Genomic DNA, 16,410 nt, shown 5'->3' with positions numbered 1-16,410 from the left:
AGAGCATCAGCCTGCGGACTGAAAGGTCCCAGGTTCGATTCCGGTCAAGGGCATGTGCCTTGGTTGCGGGCATATCCCCAGTGGCGGATGTGCAGGAGGCAGCTGATTGATGTTTCTCTCTCAACGATGTTTCTGGCTCTCTATCTCTCTCCCTTCCTCTCTGTAAAAAATCAATAAAATTTATAAAAAATTAAAAAAAAGCTTTTATACATGCTATTCCATCTAGCTGGAAAAAACGCACAGGTCTACTCCTTCATCCTCACCACCTTCACCTAAGTAATTCTCACCTTCAAGTCTCACTCAGTAAAGATTTTTATTACTGCAGTGACCATGTCCTGACTTGCCTGGGATAGTCTGTTTACCTCTGTTCATCTTAGCCTAATTACTAACAGCTCTCCCTTTCACTCTCAAAAGCATCCCAGTCTAAATGATAAATTACATGGTTACCCTACCCATGAGGAAGTCCTACCATAACATGAGTCAGTTCCCATGTTACATATTCTCATAGCTCTTTGTACTTTGCCTTCATTGCACTGAAGTTTATATTTCCACTTTATTTCTGAGGATTAATATCTTTGCCCCACATTAGACTAGGTAAACTTTGATCATTGGAACTGTTGTTTTTTTATTCACTCATGATTATGTCTTCAAAGTCTCTGACACAAAATCACATATTATGTACCTGGCACATAGTAAGCACTTATATTTGCTGAATGTATGAATGCGTGTCTGGCAGGCTAATAATTATTGAAATATTGTACTCCTCCCACCGTCCAACCCACTTCCAAGGTGGAAGCCTGGTGTTTATTCTCAATCCTGAGCTCCAAAGGGGATTATGCTGGGAGAGGAGGGGAGAAAGGGAAGATGGAAAAGTGTCCTGGCCTCTGAGCATCCAGACCTAGGAAGGCTCAGGTCTGCAGTGGGGACCTGTGGCTGACCCCCCTGGTGGGAACTCCAGGGCCCTGTAGAACCTGAGAGGAAAGTTGGAGGTTCCATGGTGAACACCCTCTACAAGCCAAGCTCTCATAATCAGAAGGGCCTTTCTCCACTCCAGAACAAGGGTCCTCAAATGAGGGCCTATGTCTTAATTCACCTCATGGCTTGTATCCAAAAACTCGTGGCAGATTCTCTGGGTTTGTTGAATGTAACCGGAATAATGACAATGTAAGGCTTTTTAACTGGTCTAGTTCAGCTCCTTGCAGCGGGCAAAAGCCCCACCTACTGGCCTGCTAAGAAACTGCAGACAACTTAAGCAGGCTCTGCAGTGTGCAGGTGTAAACTCAAGTGATCAGCAGGAACTTTGCTTTCCTGACAGCTGTATTAGCACCAGGAACATTGCATTGGACTATCAATCCCCTAAAGTACCCAGGGGGACAAAATAAAGTACTAATCCCTGCCTTGGCCATGGGTATTGAATCTTCATTGAGTCAGACTTAGCATTACCTTGCCCCTACCTTCTACACACCCTCTTGATCCATCCTAAAAAGGCCTCTTCTCCCACTGAAAAATGTCCTCTTCCTCGCATGGTAAGTGAAGCTGTTCCTCTCCTCAGGATCCTGAACCAAGGTCAGGATTTTCTTGCTTGTCCCCTTTGCGGTGCTAGGTGCTACTCTGGCCCTTGGTGACAGGACTCAGCACACTACACAGAACTGTTCCCATGTCCAACTTCCCCCTTTAGACACTGAGCTCTCTTGGAGCTCTATGGCTGGTACATAGGCAGGCTGATTTTCAGACAGAGACCTGGATTCTTGTCTCCATGTGCCACTAAATTGCAGTTAGCAACCCTAAGCAAATCGCTTTATACTCAGCTATTCCCAGTTCTCAACTAGGTATAATTTGCCTCCAGGGAATATTTGGCAATATCTGCAGCACTTTGGGTATCCACGCTGGGGGATGCTGCTCCACATACAACACACAGGGAAATCCTCCACAAATAAGAATGATCTGGCCCAAAATGGAAATATCGAGGTTGAGAAACCCTGATTTAGTTAATATCCCCCTAAAAAAAGTTGGGTTGCAGTCAGAATATAACCTGTGCAGCACAAAACTATGAGTTGTAGGACAGTATCCTGCTTTGTGGGCATTTTGAGATAGAGAGGCATGAGCCATCAGGTGTGTGACTCTGAAAAAAATCTGTGGATTTCAGCAATAGTGCCAGTACCCATTAGTGGTAGGTGGGAATTTCAGATCCCTCATAAAACTAAAGTTTCTAATAAACAAGATCGATTCTGCATACCAATCCTTGGCATCATGAATAAAGATATTAAACAAATGACAAAAAAAAATTGTCACTAACTCTGTTCCGATTTGAGTCACTGATGAAATGGCATGTTGCACATCACAAGGACACCAAAAAAAGTCATTTCCAAAATCCTCTTTTATTATCCAAGTGATAGTCATGGAGTGCTTACAACGTGCCAGGGACCGTGCTAAATGCTCTAAATTCTCCGTCCTTACAACCCTTCAGAGTAGTCAGATTTTACAGATGAGATAATACTCTCATTTTAAATATGAGAAAGCCAACTCGGAAACGTTAAGTAATTTCCTAGTAAATGCTGTTAGACAATTTGCTAAACTGCTTCATTTGTGTAACACATTAGCTGCATATATGTAGCAGTTTCAGGCCTAAGGGGAAAGGAGATCTGTTAAGTTAAAAAAGCAAACAAGACTGGGAAAGGTGTTTATAAAATGCAAAAGAAAAAAAATAAGCCATAGCTTTAAACAATAAGCAGTACACTTACAAATTATTCATCTAAGTAGAAAAGTTAATGCATATATATTGTATTTCATTTTAAGATATTTATACAGACTTAACAAGGACTTTTGTTAATGGAACCATGAGAGGAAAGAAAAAATATTTTTCAGATACTCTTAGATCAGTGGATTTCAACACTGATTGCTTGTTAGAATCACCTGGGAGCTAACAGGCCTCACCAGAGTACACCAGCATCTGACTCAACCAGTCTGGGAATGGGCCCCTGGATGGCTACCAGTGTTCTTAGAAGTACCCCAGATGACTCTAATTTTCAGCCGATGTTATGAAATCAGATTTATACCAAGGGGTAGCAAACTTTGTCTGTAAAGGACCATATAGTAAATATTGTAGGCTTCGTGGGTCACATGAAGTTTGTCATATTCTTTTTTTTTTAAGCCCTTTAAGTCATACACAAACAAGCCGTGGGCTGGATCTGGCCCATAGGCCATTTTGCCAACCCCAATTTAGACTCCACACTGGCTGGACTACTGCCTGGAGAAGGCACCAAGAGACAAGGTATGGCTAACCCCAAGAAGACTCTAGCGAACTCTAGCGAAGGTCTGGACCCCAGCCCTTTAACTGGCACCCAAGTTGTTTTGGTGTGAATAGGAGGTAGGAGAGCTTTGGACTCACAATAAAACTCCATGACACATTAGAAACCAACCAGTTTATTATTTTGTAGTAAGATGTATAACTTTACCATGCAGACTGAAACACCTATGTCGGCATGAACAGTGCGTTTCCTACCTAGAGGCAGTTACATGGAAAACCAGGTTATTATCAGGTTATTTGGAGAGTATGGAATCCAAAAAAGGGGAGGTTAATTTCAGGACCTATACCTTGCCCAGGAAACAAGCACACCTTCTCACCACAGGGGCAGCCCAGTCTCCAGTTTGTTGACTCTGGCTGAGCACTGGCAGCATGACCTGCAGCTTTACCATCAGCCAGCTTAGCTTACCATAGCGCTGCTCACTGGTTTTTATCGTTCCCTCCACGGTTACGGACAGTTAAGGTTCTGAAAGGGGCACATCACTTGCTCCCATGTAGCAACTACAAGACACATTAATCCTATTCGGATGCTCTCCCAAACCCACTCTATTCAAGTTTTACCAGATAATATGCATTGTAAAGGTGCTTCCCATTTTCATTAGCACATACGTAGGTGACCTATAAATTTACCTAATGTAATCTAATTCCTACTGAGGATTGAGGTTATTTTTCTTCTTTCACTTTCTTGATCAATGATTTCCAACCACACAGGAGTTACTGAAACTAATTTTGTGTCAGTATTGCTACTAAGATAGACATACCAAGTGATATGTACTTTCCAGATTAAATTAATGTTATTTTGTTCTCTAAAATATAAAAAAGTCAGATGATGCAGTTTTCAATTTAGTACTCAACACTGTTAAAGGTCAAGTCATCAAAACAAGTCTTTTGAACAATAGAAAAGTTTATGCTTTCAAATTAAAAAACAGGTATTGCAAATATTCCGTAATAGTGATAAAACTACAGAAAACAAAATATTCAGACTGACTCACAGCATTCACACACCATAATTTTGCCTGTAACAAAACAGTTAATTTTATCCCCCAAAGTAGCTACGTCCATGCTGGCTGAAAACGTCAGTTTTAGACCGCATGAATGAGGAAGAACTACATAGTGCATGCTTAACAGACATATACATTAACCATTCTCAACTGCCCCTCACCAGGGCTGAGTGATAGGAGGGATGAAATGTGGACATGTGCACTCACATAGGCAGAATTCTCCAATTATAAAAATTCACACGTAACCTTTACTATGTCTTGGGCAATAGCTTTTATCTATGGGAACACACCTCTGAAAATCACAACAAAAATCAATAGGAAATGATTCAATAGAAAATATACAAATTTCTCAGCATGAGGACTTCCACAGAACAGGGAGAAGGGGATGACAACTAAAACTAATTTTTATTTAAAAAGAACACTCCCCTTACCTTGTCCTTGCTACTCAACACTCACAAACAAGTCTGTACAAAACTACGAACACAGAAAAGGACCAGAGGATGTTCCGATACAATGTCTTCGGACCTAGTCTAGGCTGCTGTCCTCACCAATACCTCCCCTAAGAGAGCTGAGAGCTCCTAGGTCCACCGGGGAAAGGAAGTAGTCTTGGGTCATCACCCCTGCTTTGCTAGGATCACCGCAGGTCACTCGCTGTCAAACTTAATTGAATTAACCTGGACAGAGATGGAGCCTCCCCTGTAACTGCCCCGCTTCTTCTTGGTCTTCTCATGCCGGAAGGATTTGCCTTTGGTGAACTTCAGGACCTGATTGGCTCGTTCCCCCCAGTCTCCGGCTGCACCGCGCTGGTGAGTAGAGAGAGGTGGTCAACACATAGGACACCAGGGCCCTGTCACGTTCTTGTCCCTTCTCAAGGCAACCTGAACCCAGGGAGTTTCCCACCAATCTGAAGCAAAACTGTCCTCTCTTCCACCCAACACTGCTCAAGAATGGTGACTCCCTCTCCTCACCTTGGCATCAAAGGAGTTGTCTGCCACTCGAGCATCCACCTCAATTTCCTCCTCCCTGATCCTTCGGAATGGGGATGATGCCCTTTTTTCTGCCTGGATAAGAATGAAGTACCAAATTAAAGACCGAGTGGTCAGGTGACAGAAAAGCCCTCCTAAGCTACACACATGTGCACCTTTGCCAGGACAGGCAGAGAGCTATCAAAACGATCCCAGATTCTTCTTTCTACTCTTGAAAGGCTAGCTCCCCATTCTCACTTCTGAAATAGAATACCCCACCCCCCCTTTCTTCTTTGTCCAAATATGGCTTATATACCCAATGTTGCCTCAGTCTTTGAAATTTTCATGCATATGTGAATTGCCCACACATGTATTAAAATTTTATTTCCTCCTGTTAATAATAAAAAAATAAATAAAGGCTAGCTCCCGAGAGGAAAAGAAGACAATTTACTTTCTTCCTTTTCGGAAATGTGTTAGGGGTCTGAGGATTTATCTTCTTGACTGGAGGAGTCTCTGCCTCCGTGGCAGCCTCATTCTGCTTTCGTTTCTTTCCTAAACCTACAAAACAAAAAGCCAGACTCAGACCAGTTTCCTGTTCCTCTGCCCATGTTGCCACACTGAGGGCCTGCAACTGGAACCTTGTCATTCTGCCTCCTCTCTCTATGCCATTCCCCCAAGTTTATCTATCCCATCCTAATTGAGGGGAGGGACCCAAGAGGGCAGCTTCTGTGGATACAGACCTGGCTTAGAAACTGCTACTGCTGCCTTTGTCTTTCCTTCCTCCTCCTTGTTGCTGCTCCTTTCTGCTTTTCCATTCTGGGCGGTCGGTGTAGAGATGCCATTGGTTTTGAGGGCTTGTGGTCTAGGAGTACCCTTGCCCTTGGGCTTCTCCTCCTCCTCCTCCTCCTCCTCCTCCTCTTCACTGGAGTCATCTGAAGAACTGCTGCTGCTCTTGGCCTTCACTGTCTTTGTGGAGGCTGGCTTGGAAGGGGCTATGGCTCCTGCTGTCTTCTGTGGCTTCTTTTTAGCTGGGGGTTTAGATGCCTTTTCTTCCTCCTCTTCCTCACTGCTAGAGCTGTCTGAATCAGAGCTGCTGTCCCCACCACCCTGAGAGGCCTGTTTGGCAGGCAAAGATAGCACTGCTTTGGCCATCACCTTGGCCTTAGGGGTGGCCACTGTCTTCTTCGCCTTCCCCACATCCTCCTCCTCCTCCTCACTAGAACTGCTCTCCTCCTCACTGGAGCTACTATCAGCCTTCCTGGTCAGAGACTTCTGGCCACTGCCTGCAGGCTGCTTGAGAGCTGTGGCTGTCTTAGCTGCAGGCTGCTTGGGAGTGGTAACTGGCCTACTTGAGGGATTTTTGGTGGCACTGGCTGGCTTGGCAGGAGCTTCTTCCTCAGAACTGTCAGAGTCTAGACAAGAAGAGGGTAGAATGAATAGCTCCCCAAATTACAAAGTAGACTGAGAAGAGCCCCTGGAATGCCCCCTACCCAGAGGGCCTCCATATGCCTCACCTGAGCTGTCTGAAGAGCTCTCTGCTGCCTTCTTTGCTGGAGCTGGTTTCGTGGCTGCTTTAGAGATGACTGGCTTAGGTGGCAGTTTCTTTTCTTCTTCAGAGCTGGAATCTGGAGAGAACTTATGGCATTAGGCTGGGCCCAGATTCCAGACCCAAATAGGAGTAATAAAAAGGATGCATAGACCACAGAGCTTTAGTCCTATCTTGCTTCAGTGGAAAGAGCTTTTTCATCTTCCTATTTCTCAAACACTCCCCAGACCCACTCACCACTGGTGATGACTCACCAGATTCATCACTGCTGTCGTCACTGCTCTCTTCAGGCTGTTTCTTCTCTGCAGCTTTCTTGGGAGCCTGGGTTCCCAGGGACTTCTTGGGTGGGGGAGCAGAAGGCGGGGGCACTGAACTATATGGACCTGTTTAAAAAGGAGAGTGTGGTGATTTTAAAATATGTACACAAACTCTTTGATGGAGTTTAACCCCTTCCCTTGAGTGTGGGTTGGAATTAGTGACTCATTTTCCACAAACAGAATATGGCAGGGATGCTGACATGTCATTTTCAAGTCTAGGTTATAAAAGATACAGCGCCTTTCTCCTCTCTCTGGGATAAACTAGCAGACATGTCAAGCAGTTCTTTGTAGAGGTCCACGTGGTGACTACAGAAGTCCTTCTGCATATGGGCCCTGGTAATAATCATGTAGCTTGACTCCCCATATCTGGTCACCTGGTTTTTTCTTCATGGGCTTTTTCTGCTCCTCCTCCTCCTCCTCACTCGAGGAGTCCTCACTGCTGGAACTCTTTTGGGTAGGGGTGGAGGCTGCTTTCACTGGAGCCTTGGCTGCTACTTGCTTTTTAGGCACAGTCTGCATCATACAAGAAAATCAGTTACCACAGGAAAATGTGGACCCAACCAATCCTGCCAGGAAATGGAGACTGCCCCTTTAACCCCCAGACCCCTCTCTTCCCTGGTAGAAGTTATGGTCCAGACCTTCTTAGAGATGGCTGCTGCCTTCTCCTCCTCTGAGTCATCGCTGCTGCTGCTGCTGCTACTACTGCTAGCTGCTTTGCCATTAGCTACTTTAGGTGCTGCCCGAGCAGGAGTGCCTAAGAAAAAAGAAAGTGTTAGAAGTATCAAGAAATTAAAAGGCCATAAAAACCTCCATCCTATTAGCTCAGAACTTGGGAGTCTTATCAATTCTCTTGCCTCTAGAGCAGGCATGAAGGAGACTGCTATGGTTTACTATATCAAGGAGGCCTTTCCTGCCCAACATAAGGAATAAAACTACTCTATGTTTATTTTTTTTTTAAATATATTTTATTGATTTTTTTACAGAGAGGAAGGGAGAGGGATAGAGAGTTAGAAACATCGATGAGAGAGAAACATCGATCAGCTCCCTCCTGCACACTCCCCACTGGGGATGTGCCCGCAACCAAGGTACATGCCCTTGACCGGAATCGAACCTGGAACCCTTGAGTCCACAGGCTGACGCTCTATCCCCCGAGCCAAACCAGTTAGGGCTGTATCATATCACTTTTAAAGATAGAGTAGTTTTGCCCTAACCGGTTTGGCTCAGTGGATAGAGCGTCGGCCTGCAGACCCAAGGGTCCCAAGTTCGATTCTGGTCAAGGGCATGTACCTTGGTTGCGGGCACATCCCCAGTGGGGAGTGTGCAGGAGGCAGCTGATCGATGTTTCTCTCTCATGATGGTTCTAACTCTCTATCCCTCTCCCTTCCTCTCTGTAAAAAAATAAAAAAAAAGTGGTATGATACAAATAATTTAAATATGCCCCTGAAGTCTTTCACTCCAACTTCCAGAGAAGCACCTATAAATCATAACCTAACCTTCACTACAGGAAGATTATAGAATAAAACTTCTCACTTGTCCTATGGAATGAAGGTTTAGGAGGAAAAATGGTAGTGAAAAGAACAAGGAATAGGGGTGTAAGTGGTCATAGTAAAATGGGATTTGTGGGAACATAAAATGTCTATGAAATGCAACTAAAAAATGACAAATTGATACCATTTCTTAAAATACATTTTCCCTTGCCAACAAACTGTTTCTCTAGTTACTAGCCCCTAATTATGAAATATTTTACTCATTAATAGCATCTTTTAAAAAATATACACTAGGTGCTGGCCAGGAAGCTCAGTTGGTTAGAACATCATCCCAATACACCAAGGTTGCGGGTCCAATCTCTGGTCAGAGTATATACAGGAAGCAACCAATGAATGCATAAATAAGTGGAACAACAAATGGATGTTTCTCTCTCTCCCCCTGCCCCCCCCTTAAAATCAATAAAGATATAACACTAATCAATATCTCTGGTCAACCACCAGTACCATTTCACCCTTGTGCTGAATAAGCAATTTAAATACCTATCCACAGAGCAAGCTGGTCCCCGGCCTGGCCTTTTAGAAACAGAAACAGAAATAGTACCTGGTTTGCCTGGGGCTTTAGTCTGAGCTTTAGCTGCCACAGGTGTTGCCTTTGGCTTCTGGTTCTTTGGTGCCTCATCTTCTGAGCTTGAGTCAGAATCAGAATCAGAGCTCTCGGCCTTCTTAGGAGGAGCTTTGACAGCCTTGGTTTGGGGCTTAACTCCCTTCTGTGAGAAAACACACAATGAAGAGACTCAGCAAGAGCTTCTGGGTATCCAGGAGCATCTTAAGGTAAAAAGTTTCATCGGCTTTTACTTTTTAGGGGCTAACAGAGCAGCAGGGGCAAGGGAAAGCTAAGCAGGACTTGACATGAAAAGGACAACAAACTCTTAATAAGAAACACAAAGTTCAGCCACACAACCAACTAGCCCTGTCCCTGCCATTCCCTATCTGGAGCTCCCAACATCTGTATACAAAACACACTCCCTTACCCCTGAAGTTCTAGACAGTGTCCCAGGGAAACCCAATACCTGTGTTGATTTACTCTAGATTCTGAGTCTAACTTCAACCTCACATATACTTTTCAGGCTTCATACTTCTATCACATCTCTGCAAGTCCCCAGATTTTCTGCCCCATAATCACCTGTCCACCACCAGCTCTTGATCACAAGCTAGAAGCCAAGGTTTTAGGTTTCTTCTTCCTGATCCCTTACGCAACCCCGTTCCTTCCCAAGCTGCAAACCTGGACAGGCTTTTTCTTTTTGTCCTCCTCTTCCTCCTCATCATCACTGGATTCTTCACTGCTGCTACTCTCTGATGCATCGGCTGAAGGCTTTCCAGGATGCTGAGGTAGACTGGCACGCTTGGCAGGTACAGCTGAACAAAAGCACAGGTCCCACTAAGAATCAGCTAGGCATATAGGCAGACTACAAATCCTTTTCCTTGAACTGCTAAACCCAACTCCCTCCCCGGTCTTACCAACTTTCTTAGCTGGAGGCCCTTGGGCCTTCTCCTCCTCACTGCTGTCTTCACTGCTGTCACTGGACGAAGTCTTCTTTTTAGCCTTCTTAGTCACTGGTCCATTTGCTTGTAATTTCCGCTTTGGAGCCTTAGTGGACCTACTGAGGTAGACCAGGCTAACTTCTGGGTGACCAGGACCTTCCCAAACCAAGAAACAAAGCCCAGTACACTTGAGGGGAGAAAATAGCCAAAACGGTACAGGAAAGACTTACTTGAGCCAGAAGCTATAGATGTCCAAGAGAGAAGAGGCATTGGCATCCTGCTGGGTCTTTAGGAGAAAAGACAAAGAGCTGGGTAAGAAAAATTTATCCTGGTTATTCTAGGGGAGATCAGGTTTTGTTACTGTCTGGTTAAAAATGACCCGCTTTGCCCTGGCTTGTATGGCTCAATTGGTTAAGCATCGTCCCATGCACAGAAAGGTCACCAGTTTGAATCCCGGTCAGGGCATATACCCAGGTTGTGGATTTGATCCCTGGTCGGGATGCATACAGGAGGCAACCAATTGATGTTTTTGATGACAATAATGTTTCTCTCTCTCAAAACTCAATAAATACATTTTTCTTAAAAGTGACCTGTTTTATTACCTACTAGTTGCCCGGTGAACAAAATTAGTGCACTTGGGGGTGGGGGGTCCCTCAGCCCGGCCTGTGCCCTCTCACAGTCCAGTCCAGGAGCTGTCAGTCGGACATTCTTAGCCAACCACCGCTGCTCGCTAGCCGTGAGCCCAGCTTCTGGCTGAGCGGCACTCCCCCTGTGGGAGCGCACTGACCACCAGGGGGCAGCTCTTGCATTGGGTATTCGGTTGTTCTGCCATTCAGTCAATTTGCATATTAGCTTTTTATTATATAGGATTACTATATTTCATATAAATGTTACAGTTTCAGCCCAGTGGCAGTGGCTCAGTTGGTTGAGCATCGTTCTGTGCACCAAAGGGTTGCCAGTTTGATCTTCAGTTGGGAGTGCACGCCCAGGATGTGGGTGCGATTCCCAGTCAGGGCACGTATGGAAGGCAGCCGTTCAATGATTCTCTCTCTCTCTCTCTCTCTCTCTCTAAGCATGTCCTCAGATGAAGATTTTTAAAAAGTTACAGCTTTCATAACTTCTCTTACTTGCACAAATTAGAAGAAAAATAGCCCTAGATGGTTTAGTTCAGTGGATAGAATGTCAGCCTGTGGACTGAAAGGTCCAGTCATGGGCATGTACCTTGGTTGCAGGCTCAATCCTCAGCCCTGGTCAGGGTGCACGCAGGAGGCAACCAATCGATGTGTCTCTCTCACATAGATGTTTCTCTTCTCTGTTTCTACCTCTCCCTTCCACTCTCTCTGGAAATCAATAGAAAAATATCCTTGTGAGGATTAACAAAAAGAGGAAAAAAAAGGAAAACATTTTACTTATGTATTTCCCAATCAATACTTATCAAAAACTTGGGCTATTCCTATAGTTTCTGACACCATCTATCCACCACCTGTCAATCCTGTTTATCAAAGCCTTTATAAAAATGTGCATTCCTGCCCTAGCTGATTTGTCTCAGTAGATAGAGCATCAGCCTGCGGACCAAAGTGTCATCCCAGGTTCGATTTCGGTCAAGGGCACGTACCCCGATTGCAGTCTCCTCCCTGGCCCGGGCCCTGGTTGGGGCTCATGCAGAAGGCAACCAATTGATGTGTTTCTCTCACATTGATATTTCTGTCTTTCTCTCTCTCTTCCACTTTCTGAAAAAAATCAATGGAAAAATTCCTCTGAAGATTAAAAAAAATAATAAATAAATAAAATGCGCATTCCTTTCACTCTAGCAATGCATTATCTAGGAACTTATCCTTACCCATGGGAGAAGGGCACAAACATTTATACAAGAGAGTGTTTCCTGCAATGTGGTTTATAATACCAAATCACTGGAAACTAGCCTCCAAGAGCAGATTGGTAAAAAGCTATGTCATGTATACAAAACTGCATCCAGCCCTGCTGGTGTGGTTCAGTGGTTGAGTGTCAACCTAAAAATCAGGAGGTCACAGTTCAATGTCTGGTAAGAACACATGCCCGGGTTTCGGGCTCGATCCCCATTAGGGGGTATGCAGGAGGCAGCTGATCAATGATTCTCTCTTATCATTGACTAGGGGCCCCGTGCACAAATTTGTGCACCTTGAAAGGAACTGTGGGCCGCGAGGCTGTGGTGGGCACAGGGGCAGGTCTCGGCCCATCCTCTGCACCCCTGCCTGACCCCTCCTGCCACAGCCCCTGTCCCCTGTCTGCCAGCAGCCCCGCTCCCACTACTACTGCTCCCACTCACACGCGCTGATGGTGCAGAGCAATTGGGGCTAGTGCCAGCAGCAGGTGTGAGTGGGGCCGGCACCTTCAGCGGTGCAAGCAGCTACTGCTGCCCCGAGCACCCCTCAGGGCTTCTCCACCTCCCCTTGCTTCTGAGGGGCGACTGGGGCCTGCAGCCGCCGCTTGCACCTGCTGATGGTGCTGAGCGATCGGGACTGGAGCCGGATGCCGGCAGCGGGTGCAAGCAGCGGCACCAGCGCCAGCAGCAGATGCGAGCACTGGGCAAAGAATTTTCAATAGCCACCAGAGGCTCACCCCAATGACAGCAACCAGCATCCAGTCTTGGTCTGATGCCCCCACTCACCTGCTCCACCATCCCACCACAGCCGCTGTCTGCCATGTTCCACACACGCCCCCTGGTGGTCAGCGCATGTCATAGAGGCCAATTCAGTTCAGCTGTTTGGTCTATTTGCATATTAGGGTTTTATATATATAGATGTTTCTATCTCTCTCCCTCCCCCTTCCTCTCTGAAATCAATCCATATATATATATACACACACACATACATACACACACACGTGTGTGTGTGTGTGTGTGTATATATGGCTAATATGCAAATACTAGAGGCCTGATGCACGAAATTCGTGCAAGGATAGGCCTTCCTTCCCCTGGCTGCCAGCATCGCAGCCCTGGACCCCACCAGCACCCACCTTGGCCTGGCACTGCCCGTGTCCACTGCCACACACCCCCGGTTCCCCGGAGCGCGCCCCCGCTCCCCCCCCCCCCCCCCCATCGATCACTGTGCAGAGGGTGGCCTGGCCTCCCTCTGCGGAGCCATCATGGGGCAATGGAGGGCCCCCCCTGACCAATCGCATCACACCCGCCTTGGCTGGCCTGGCGCCAGTGCGTGTCAGTGTGGTCTTTCTGCTATTCGGCCGTTTGGTTGATTTGCATATTATGCTTTTATATGCAAACATGCTAAATGTCTGTCAGGGTATTGACGTTAAGTAGCAACACCCGGCTTCCTCTCTCTAGCGACTAGCCTCCTTGCAGTTTCTTCAGCCCAGGAACACGACTTGCTTTATAGTGAGGTGCAAACATTATACACTGTAACCAAATGTCTGTGAAGCTTTTTCCCGTGCCTCATCTCATTTGATCCTCACAGAAGTCCCGGAGTAGGTAGACAGGAGACTCGGTGGAAGCCTATTTTTTTTCATTAGACAGAAAACGGAGATTTAGAAAGTTTAGAAACTTGACCCAACTGAAAAGAAGAAATGGTGGACCTTAAAAATGACTTCAGGCTTTCTCACTGCACAGAATATAGTCAAACACTACTGCAGTTAAATATTTTACCCTTTGTTCTCCCGGCACGATCTATAATAATAATCTGCTTCCTGTTGATATTTACTGCTGTGTTGCTGACAATTACCTGAAAGAGAAGTTGGGGTGCTTCACTGGGCTGGGAAAAGTTTAGCTAAATCAGAAAGCAGGTCTAGCCCTAACCGGTTTGGTTCAGTGGATAGAGCGTCGGCCTGCGGACTCAAGGGTCCCGGGCTCGATTCCGGTCAAGGGCACGTACCTTGGTTGCGGGCACATCCCCAATAGGGAGTGTGCAGGAGGCAGCTGATCGATGTTTCTAACTCTCTATCCCTCTCCCTTCCTCTCTGTAAAAAATCAATAAAATATATTTTAAAAAAAGAAAGCAGGTCCAAAGTTTATTCTCTATCTATAAAAGGCTAAGGTAACACTATACATCTTAAATTGTTGAGATAAGAGATAAAGCATATAAAGTGTTTAGAATCTGGAAAAAGCATCTGGCCCTTACTAAGCCCTCCACAAAGATTTTGCTAAGCAAAATAAGCCAATCAGAGAAAGACAAGTATCACATGATCTCACTCATATGTGGAATCTAATGAAAAAAAAAAAAAAAAAGATCCAGAGACACAGAAGCATAGAACAGACTGCAGAATCTCATTAGGAAGGTGGGGGGAGAGTGAGTGGGTGGGAAGAGATCAACCAAAGAACTTGTATACATATATGCATAACCCATGGACACAGACAATAGGGTGGTGAAGGCCTGGGGCAGGGGTGGGGTGGGAAGGTGGAGGTAGGCTAGAAGGGGTCAATGGGGGAGGGAAGGGTGACATATGTAATACAATAAAGATTTAATTAAAAACAAAAAAAATCCTGGTTCTGAGCCCTGGCTCAGTGGATAGAGCATCAGCCTGGGCATGGAAAGGTCCTGGGTTCGATCTCCAGTAGGGGGCGTGCAGGAGGCAGCCAATTAATGATTCTCATCATTGATGTTTCTCTCCCTCTCCCTTCCTCTCTGAAATCAATAAAAGTTAAAAAAAAGAAGAAGAAAAAAGACCTAGACTCCCAAAGACTCTATCTTCCCTCAAGGTGTTTGCCCATGCAATCATGTCTGCTTTTCTTGAGATGTAGATTCCAAACCTTTCACGTTCCTAGTCATCTTCCTTTCACATGTCTTCTGAACATCCTAAGTTCTAACCCAATGATAACAGCTTTCACTCACTGATGAGCACCAGGCACTGGATGGGATTGCCATTTTGTACATATTACTAAAACTCACAAAAATCCTATAAAATGTATTTCCCCATAGAAATAGGAACACTCAGATTAAGCAAGCTGCCCCAGTTATACATCTTTAAATGAATGACAAAGCCTGGTCCCAACCCTATATTTGATTCCACAAGTCAAAGATCCAAGCTCATTGTTATGCCCGCATGGTAGAACTATGATGCTCAATGCTACTTCGGCATAACAGCAGAATCCTGCCTCTACTCTCGTTCATTTTCTTTACTACGGAAAATCCCACCCTTCTAAAGCATTTTATGTATCTCTAACTCCCCAGTAAATTCGATTGAGAGTTAAGGTCCTCACGCTTTCCACCAACTACTAAAGCCAAAAGCAGCAACCAGGGGCTTCCAAAGCCTCCGGTGAGACTGGATACACCCTCTTCGGGTGCTCCCACTCCGCCAGCCACGTGATCTGGACCACGCGGGTCCCACGCTGCTGCCACTGCACCGCTCAACAGAGAAAACGCTACAAGGCTCAGCGCTACCTACTCAAGACCTCGCGGACTCCAGGCTCTCTCCAGTCACCACCGAAAACCCGCACAAAGGCCCCGCAGACACTGGGCTGGCGGACCCCACGGACCTCTCTACCTGGAAACCTAACCATGGCTGGGCCCGGAGCCCTGTGGTCCTCCCACCCCGGCTCGTGAACCAAGTCCGGGACTCACAGCGCCTGTTGCCTTGGCGAACTTATTGGCCACCTCCGAGAGTTGGTTGTCGCGCAGAAAGCCGAGCACGAGGGGATACAGGTCGCTGGGAACCACGCGGGGTAAGCCGGCGGCCGCCATCCTCCGGGCAACACGCGTCACTACCGTTGCCGACGCACACGACTCAGGAACTCAGGGACCCAGAGAAGTCGGGGCGGAGCGCGTTACGTCATCGCGCCGCGCGGGCGCACAGCGGAAGGGGCGGGCGCACTCCGCAGGGATGTCCCGCCTCCACCTCGGAGGCAGGATCTACGCAAAATCTGTAAGCTCTTTCCGTTCCCACGTGTCGCCATCTTGATAAGGGCGGAGCCCGCCGCCCGCCACTTTGCGAAGGCGGAGCCTGACGTCAGGGGTCACGCCCTCGGCAGTGGCGGGAAAACGGCGGACTTCCCCTGTCCTTTATCCCGAGGCACCTTTCCTCCCGCGGCGTTTCCTGCTCCTCGTTCGGGATTAGCCTTTCATGGAAGTGAGTGGACCGGCAGGCTCGAGCTGTCCTGGGACCACCTGGACTTGGTCACAAGATCTCCAGACGCCCCGACCCGCTCTGCCAGTGGATTCCCACCTTCCATCTCACTGCCTCCCACACCCACAGCGACCCTTTCTCAGCTACCACCCCAGCCTGTGGGACTCCCACCTTCACTGCAGAGGTTCCTGCAGATC

General features: G+C 46.6%; 1 protein-coding gene across 4 annotated transcripts; it reads right to left on the bottom strand.

Annotated features, from left to right (window-relative positions):
• Positions 1–3,405: 3,405 nt before the first annotated feature.
• NOLC1 (nucleolar and coiled-body phosphoprotein 1) lies at positions 3,406–15,892 on the bottom strand. 4 transcript variants are annotated; one of them, XM_081104818.1, is made up of 13 exons: positions 15,712–15,861; positions 10,393–10,448; positions 10,139–10,281; positions 9,903–10,036; positions 9,222–9,387; positions 7,772–7,887; positions 7,508–7,646; positions 7,071–7,199; positions 6,785–6,895; positions 6,011–6,682; positions 5,722–5,828; positions 5,274–5,366; positions 3,406–5,108 (listed from the first exon to the last, which is right to left on the bottom strand). In XM_081104818.1, exons 1-13 carry the CDS (start codon positions 15,829–15,831, stop codon positions 4,950–4,952), a joined length of 2,145 nt encoding a protein of 714 aa, XP_080960944.1. In that variant the 5' UTR covers positions 15,832–15,861; the 3' UTR covers positions 3,406–4,949. The 4 variants fall into 4 exon arrangements, with proteins under 4 accessions (XP_080960944.1, XP_080960945.1, XP_080960946.1 ...); XM_081104819.1 differs by having other exon boundaries at positions 10,139–10,278; XM_081104820.1 differs by lacking the exon at positions 5,722–5,828 and having other exon boundaries at positions 15,712–15,892.
• Between the last annotated feature and the right edge of the window lie 518 nt (positions 15,893–16,410).

The sequence above is a fragment of the Myotis nattereri genome, assembly GCF_964212035.1.
Source record: "Myotis nattereri genome assembly, chromosome: 13".
Lineage (NCBI taxonomy): Eukaryota > Metazoa > Chordata > Mammalia > Chiroptera > Vespertilionidae > Myotis > Myotis nattereri.
The sequence above is the reverse complement of the archived record's forward strand: the minus strand, read 5'-3'. Positions and strand labels throughout refer to the sequence as shown.